The 7,835-nt window shown below is 37.7% G+C and overlaps 1 protein-coding gene across 1 annotated transcript in view; it reads left to right on the top strand.

The window, feature by feature from the left end:
• The first annotated feature begins 5,428 nt into the window (after nucleotides 1-5,428).
• The window catches only part of LOC101342210 (disintegrin and metalloproteinase domain-containing protein 21), a 2,885-nt gene continuing 478 nt past the window's right edge, over nucleotides 5,429-7,835 (top strand). The window contains exon 1 of the mRNA XM_023742919.1: nucleotides 5,429-7,833. Coding sequence (XP_023598687.1) covers nucleotides 5,636-7,833 — 2,198 coding nt within the window. The 5' untranslated portion in view covers nucleotides 5,429-5,635. The remainder of the gene's footprint in view (nucleotides 7,834-7,835) is intronic.

Genomic DNA, 7,835 nt, shown 5'->3' with positions numbered 1-7,835 from the left:
CAGCCTGGCTAGGAGGCATAGAGGTTTTCAGTGCCAGGTATTCAGGGGACAGAAAGAGAAGGAAGGTAGAGAAAGATGAGAAACCGAGAAATAAAGAACGACAAAAAGGGAAAAGAAAACAGAACAAATTTTAAAAAGAGAACAAGAAAATACCCCCAAAAAACAGAAAAAAAAAAAAACCACGAAAAAAGAAATGCCCTCAGGGATCCCTTTACAGGTCTACGAAACCTGAGGTGGTAGGTCCCAAGCCGCATAGCACTGCCTGGCCAGAAAGGGCTCCCAACTCGATAAAAGAAAAAGAAAACAATTCAAAACAAACAAACAAACAAATAGCTCCGGGATCCCACCAGTGTGGCAGCACGGGCCGGGAAGCAGTTCCACACTGGAGGAGAGCGCCACAGCCACTCAGGAATAAGGAAAGATGGCGTACAGAGCCAGGTATTTGAGCGAAAGGAGGGGGAGGTGGTGTGAGGTAAGGAAGAAATCAAAAGAAGTGGAAGAAAACAACACCATCAGCCAACAAATGGCACTCAGAGAGTTGGCCAGTGTGGGCGGGTGGAATCCAAGCAGCCGGTGCTTCCTGGCCAAGAGACTGTGGCCTCGGGAAGCAGAGGAGGCCGAGTGGGGTGAAGAAGGGTGGGGGGTGGGAAAGCATATATCACAAATTACCGGTTGTTCTGTCTCTTGCTGGAAGCTCCGTGAAGCTGCTTTCTCATACCTCCTATTTGCTGGTCTCTGATAGGAGTCCAAGATGGCGAATCCATGCTGCGTTAGCTGATAGGGGACTTCTGCATATATGTCTTCTAGCTCTCTGTTCTCTGTCAGTTTCTTATTCCACTTGGTGCTTGGCTGAGTTTTTTATCTCTTCATTTGATGTTTTAGGGTTTCAGGATTGCTGTTTTCTCTGTTTGGCTTACTTTTTTGGATCTTTGCTGTAGAGGGATGGCGCGGTGCTTCTGCCTAGAGCGCCATCTTGTCTTATCATTCTTTTAATGGCTGAAGGATGTGTTGTTAAAACCCGTGTTTTTTGCCTGATAGTGATAATTTTTGTGTTTTCTCTTTTATTTTTGTCAGTCTTAATAGAGGTTTATCAAGTTTTTTGATTTTTATCAAAGAACCAGATTTTTGTTTAATTTTCTCTATTATTTTCCTGTATCAATGTTATTGATTTCTGCCTTTATTTTTATTAAGTTCTTACTTTTACTTGTTTGGGTTTATTTTACTCTTTTTTTCTAGTTTCTTGAGATATTAATTTAGATCATTGGTATGAGATCTTTTAGATTTTCTAATGTAGGCATTTAATACTATAACTTTGTCTCCTAGCATTGATTTAGCTATATACCATGACTTCTGTTATGTTGTGTTTTCACTTTCATTCAGTTCTATGTATGTTTTATTTTTTTTTAGACTTTCTGTTTATAATGGAATATGAAAGAGTGTGTTTAATTTCCACATTTATGCAGATTTTTCTGACTTCTTTCTGGTATTGCTTTCTAATTGAATTTATTATGATCAGATATCATATCTGTAGAGTTTCATTCCTTTTAAAATGATTTAGTTGTGCTTTATAATCCAAGATATGGTTACTTTGGCGAATGTTGCATGGGCACTGGAAAATAATACCTATTCTGTTGTTGTTGGGTGGAGTGTTCTTTATCAATTAGATTCTGTTTTTGATGATGCTGTTTTGTTATTCCATATCCTTGCTAAATTTTTGTATAAATTACTGTGAAATTTTTAACTATAATGGTGTATTTGTCTATTTCTCCTTTCAACACTGTTAGTTTTTGCTTAATGTATTTTGAAGGTTTATCTTTTGGTACTTATAACATATAAGATTGTTATATCTGATTTTTGTATCAATCATTTTACTATTATATAATGTCTCTTTTTTTTCCTAGTGATTTTCTTTACTTTGATGTCTACTTTTTCTAATATTACTATAGCCATCTTTACCCTTTTTATTAATATTTACTTGATATATCACTTTCTCAGTATACTATCAATATACTTATGTCATTATATTTGGAAGTGAGTTTCTTGAATACAGCATATAGATGTATTATTTTCTCCACTTTCTCAATGTGTCTTTTAATTGTGCATTTAGACCAATTACATGTAATTATTGATATATTAGGACTTAACTCTTTCAGTTTATTTTTGTTTTTGTTGTTGTTCACTCTGGTTCTCATTCTTCTGTTTCTTTTTTCTTGCCTTCCTATGAGTTTCTTAAGCTTTTATTAGATATCAATTTTGATTTATTAATAATATTTTAATATATCAATGTTATAGCAATTTGAGTGAAGTATTTAAACATTACTGTCATTTAATCCCTTTTCTCTCTCCACTTTTTACATAAAATTGTTTAAATATTTCCTCCAACATATCTGATAGTATTATACTTTTTGCTTCAACCTTATACATGATTTAGAAAACACACGAGGTGAAGGAAATTTTCTTATGTTTACCAGTAATTTTACCCATTGTGCTGTTCATTTCTTTCTGAAGATTCCAGAATTCTTCTGTCATCATTGTCTCTCTGTTTTGGAAGCTCTGTTTACTCACTTTTTAAGGGTATGTATACTATCAACAAATTCTCTTATTATTACTTTGTCTATAAAGATCTTTATTTCCTCTGAATTCTTGAAGGAAAGTTTCACTTAGTATAGGATATGTGATTGGCACTTCTTCTTATTCAGCACTTGAAAAATGTTTTTCCCCACAATTTCTGGCCTCCTAGGTTTCATATAGGAAATCACTGTGATGTAATTGATGCTATTCTTTAGATAAGGCATCATTTCTCTCAGGTTGTTCTTAAGTTTTTTTTTTTTTATTTTTATGTCATTGTTAAAAGTTCAATTATGATGTGCCATGGTGTATATTTCTTTAGGTTTATCCTATTCAGGTAATCTCAGCTTCTTGAATTTGTAGGTTTATGTCTTTCAGCAGATTTGAGAAGGTTTCAGCCATTATGTTTCAAATGCTGTTTTAGCCCCACATTCTTTCTCCTCTCCTTCTATGACCCAAAGGTAAAAATGTTAGATCTTTTACTATAGTCTTACAGATCCATGTTTCTATGTACATTTTATTTTCAGTCTATTTTCTCTCTGTTATTTAGATTGATCAAATTATTTAGATTGATCAAACCAATCTATCTCCAAGTTCACTGATTCTATCCTTTTGTCATTTCCACTCTACATTTGAGCATATCCAGTGAAATTTATACATTTTTTTTTTATTTTTCAGTTTATAATTTACATTTGGTTCATTTCTAGAACTTGTATTTGTTTTCTGAGAGTTTTTTAATTTTTTCATTTGTTTCAAGAGAATTTGTAATTGTTCATTGAAGCTTTCTGTCTGATGGCTACTATAAAATCCTTGTCAGGTAATTCTAACATCTAATTCATCTAATATTGGTGTCTACGGATTGATATTTCTGCATTCAAATCTTGATTTTCTTTGTTTTTGCTGTGTCAAATGATTTTTTATTACATTGTGGACATTTTGTTTAGGTCAAGACAAGACTCAAGAAACTGATCCCATTTAAAATTCCCTTTTTGTAGGTGGTCACAGTTTTTCATGTTTAGAGCTTATATTCTGGCCTACTTTGGAGGACTGAGTTTCAATAAAAGTTTATTTTTCAGAGTTATTTCATTATTTTTCTGATCTACTTTGTTCTTTTGACCCTGATGGAGCTTCAGCTCCATCTCTGCTGGTGTCACCTGTGAGGGTGGAAGATGATTTCCCAAGCCATCTGCTGTCACTGGGTCACCTTCAGGCCTGGAGAGTGGAAGGACAGAATCTACCTGGCATGGGTCCCTTATGTCACTGGGTGGAGCTGGAACATGCTAGATTTTATTGATGTTACTTTTGTGGCTGAATCCATCTGTCTAACAGTGCCCTAGTTATGAAGCAGGAATCTGATTGGTCTGTTAGGGCTTCCCAGTGCCTCTGAAGGCAGATTGGCTAAGTAGTGATATGGTTATAGGGTGAAGGTTAAGTCAGCCTGCCCAGGCTTTGCTATTGCCAGTGTGGGTGGATTGTACCGCCCACCAATGTACTGAGTATGGAGTGGGTTTTTGGGTTGGCCAGCCAATCTTTGAAGCTGTCACTGTGACTGAATCAGCCCACTGGTGTCCTAAGTGTAGAGCAGGGGCTGGATTCCACACTGGGTCTTTGTTGAGCTTCCCTATAATCAGTCCTTGCCCAGAGAGAATAAGGTTTTTGAGGTTTTTTTTCTATGCCTGTTGGTTGTAACAAGTGTATGCCAGTCCAGCACCCAGTCTGAGATATACATATGAGAGATGAAAAGAAAGCCCAGGGAACTCACTCAATTGCCATTCCTCAAGACCTTGGTCTCTAACCAATTTGCTTTACCTTTTCAGATTTCAGAGTCATTTTATCACTGTATGTTGAATTATTTCCAGGATATTTAGTTGTACTTAGAGTGAAGGATCAGAGAAAAGAGAGTCTATACCACCTTGTTCTGGAACAAGACTTGGCCATAGTTTTTGAAAAATATTCTTAAAGAATATTAAAAAAAGACAAACCCGTTGCTGCTGAGTTGATTCCAACTCATAGCAACCCTACAGGACAGAAGAGAACTGTCCCATAAGGTTTCCAAGGCTGTAATCTTTAAGGAAGCAGACTGCCACATCTTTCTCCTACAGAGCAGCTGGTGAGTTTGAATTGCCAGTCTTTTTGGTTAGCAGTTGAGAGCTTTAACCACTGTGCCACCAGGGCTTCCTAAAAATATAATCAAGTATAAATACTTTTGAGTAATACATATAGCACTCTGAAGATCAATTACTACCAGGTCTACAGTTATTTATTGTGCACATATTTAAGCCAGACATAATAGGGTATGCTAATATTTGCCTAGGACACATATGATGCCCTAGAAGATTTTCCAGTCTGACAAAGCTAGGGAAGAAAGGAACGTAGAGAGAAAATAACAACTAAATAAGTAATTGTGCTTCAGGGAGGTAAATAGTAAATACCATGAGAGAGAGACAGAGAAAGTAACAAATGAGAGTGATATTTTTGTATCTCAATATTATCAAATAATTTTTCATTTGGAATTAAAAACAAGAGCAATTAATACTTATGCCAGTTCTGCATGTGTAAATTGAGACTCTCCCAGCAATCCAAGATATATGATCACTTTACCCTTAAGGCCTTCTTATTTAAACTATTGTGGAAATGTCCACACATATGCATATAGATAGGGAACAGTATAATCAGTCCATATGTGGCCATCATCCAGGTTCAATAATTATCAACCTATAGTCAAACTCCCTTCCTCCCTATATCTCCAGTCTTACTTTGCATCATCAATGTTTAAGACCAAATCCTAGAAAGTTTCATGAATCATGTGTTGATCTAAATGTTGATCACTTTTATCCAATGCTTTTCTCTTTCTCTCCCAATGGACCCACTCATAACTACTCCCATCTACATGCTGCTTTTTATTTTACTATAGTGCTACAGCTCTGATGATCCAACTCTGCCAGAAGACATACCTTTAAGGATTAGTACCACACACTGACAAGCTCAAAGGAAGGAGCCAGACCACCTGCGACTCTCAGCCCTGTCTTCTCCCCTTGACCAATGGCTCCATGATGATTCCTGCATAATGACTATGACTGAAGCCTTGTTCCACATGACGATCTTTGTCCTGTTGCACTGGCTCAGGGTATTGCTGTCTTTTTCTGGACAAACCCAGGCTGAGCACTCCCAATATCACAGCTCCCCAGAAGTGGTGATTCCCTTAAAGCTAACTGGTACTAGCAGAGGCAGGAATGCTCCTGGCTGGCTTTCTTACAGCTTGTACTTTGGTGGCCAGAGCCACATCGTGCACATGAAGGTCAAGAAGTTTCTGCTATCCAGACACATGTCTGTGTTCACCTACACAGACCATGGTGCACTCCTTGAGGACCAGCCTTTTATCCAGAATGACTGCTACTATCATGGTTATGTGGAGGGGGACCTGGAGTCTCTGGTAGCCCTCAGTACCTGTTTTGGGGGCTTTCGAGGAATGCTACAGATAAATGATATTGCTTATGAAATCAAGCCCATAATGTTTTCTGCCACTTCTGAACATCTAGTATATAAGATAGACAATGATGAGACACAATTCCCATCCATGAGACATGGCTTTATGGGGGAAAAAATAGCACAGCAATTGGATTTTCAAGAGGTTACCAATTTAACTCTGAAGCAAAGTTCTTCTGAGGACTGGTGGACTCATGTGTGGTTTGTTACATATGCAGTGGTTGTGGACCATACCCTATACCTTCATTACGAAAGGAATACATCAAAGTTGCAGGAGGATATATACAATGTTGTCAATGTAGTAGATTCCATTTATGATGCATTGGGTGTTAATTTGTTATTGTTTGGTGTTGAGATCTGGACTGAAAAAAACTTTATTGTAGTAAATGATGTAAAGAATACTCTTAGAGATTTTTGTCAATGGAAGGTCAAAAACCTTTCTCCCCGGCTACCACATAATGTTGTACATCTTTACATGAATAAGGCATTAAGAGGATTACCTGGTTTATCATTCCTTGGAGGAATATGTAAAATGGGTTACAACTGTGGAGTTGTTTCTTTCCTTAATCTAACCTTGAAAGACTTTGCAAGTTACGTGGCCCATGAGCTCGGTCATAGTATGGGTATGAATCATGATAAAGATACGTGTACATGTAGGCAAAGTTCATGCTTAATGAATTCCCGAAAAATTCCATCAATTAGATTTAGTAACTGCAGTTATGCTTATTGGTGGAAAACCACTATAGACAATTGGAAATGTATGCGTGACAATCCACAGACAGGAAACATCCCTACAGGGAAGCGCTGTGGGAATGGTGTGGTTGAAGAAGAAGAGGAGTGTGACTGTGGATCCTTTAAGTATTGTACAAAAGATCCCTGTTGCCTGGCAAACTGCATGCTGAGTCCTGGGGCTCTTTGTGCTTTTGGGCTTTGTTGCAAACACTGCAAGTTCTTGCCCCCAGGGGAGCTGTGTAGACAGCAGGTCAATGAATGTGATCTTCCAGAGTGGTGCACTGGAATATCCCATCAGTGCCCTCAAGATTTATATGTGCAGGACGGGATCCCATGCTTGGAAGAGGGCTACTGCTATGAAAACAGATGCAATAACCGCAATAAACAGTGTAGGGAGATTTTTGGGAAAGAGGCAAAGAGTGCAAATCAGAGATGCTACAAAGAAATAAACACCCAAGGTGATCGATTTGGTCACTGTGGTATAAATGGCTCTATGTATGTAAAATGTGCTATCTCTGATATACTGTGTGGGAGAGTTCAGTGTGAAAATGTTATAGAAATTCCTGTTCTGAGAGAGCATTCTACAGTACATTTTATTCACTTCAATGGCGTCTCCTGCTGGGGTACCGACTATCATTTTGGGATGACCATACCTGATATCGGTGAAGTGAAAGATGGAACAAAATGTGGCCCAGGAAATATCTGCATCCACAGAAAATGTGTCCAAATGTCTCTTTTGAAAAGTAATTGTTCAGCTCAGACCTGCAACATGAGGGGAGTCTGCAACAATAAACATCAATGCCACTGTAAATACGGATGGGCCCCACCCAACTGTCTGCATAAAGGCATTGGAGGTAGCATTGACAGTGGCACACCCCCTCAGAAAAGTGACAAAAGGATTTATCTGTTTCCATTGTTGTTTCTTTTGTTGTTTCTTTTACTTTTTTGTTGTATCTTTTTTTGTTGGAGGAAGTCTAAAAAAGAAAAGCCAGAGCCTCAGACTCAACCTCAACAAACAGAACAAATGGCTCAAACTCAACCTCAACAAA

The sequence above is a fragment of the Trichechus manatus genome, unplaced genomic scaffold (genome assembly GCF_000243295.1).
Source record: "Trichechus manatus latirostris isolate Lorelei unplaced genomic scaffold, TriManLat1.0 scaffold00225, whole genome shotgun sequence".
In the NCBI taxonomy this organism is placed as follows: domain Eukaryota; kingdom Metazoa; phylum Chordata; class Mammalia; order Sirenia; family Trichechidae; genus Trichechus; species Trichechus manatus.
The sequence above is the reverse complement of the archived record's forward strand: the minus strand, read 5'-3'. Positions and strand labels throughout refer to the sequence as shown.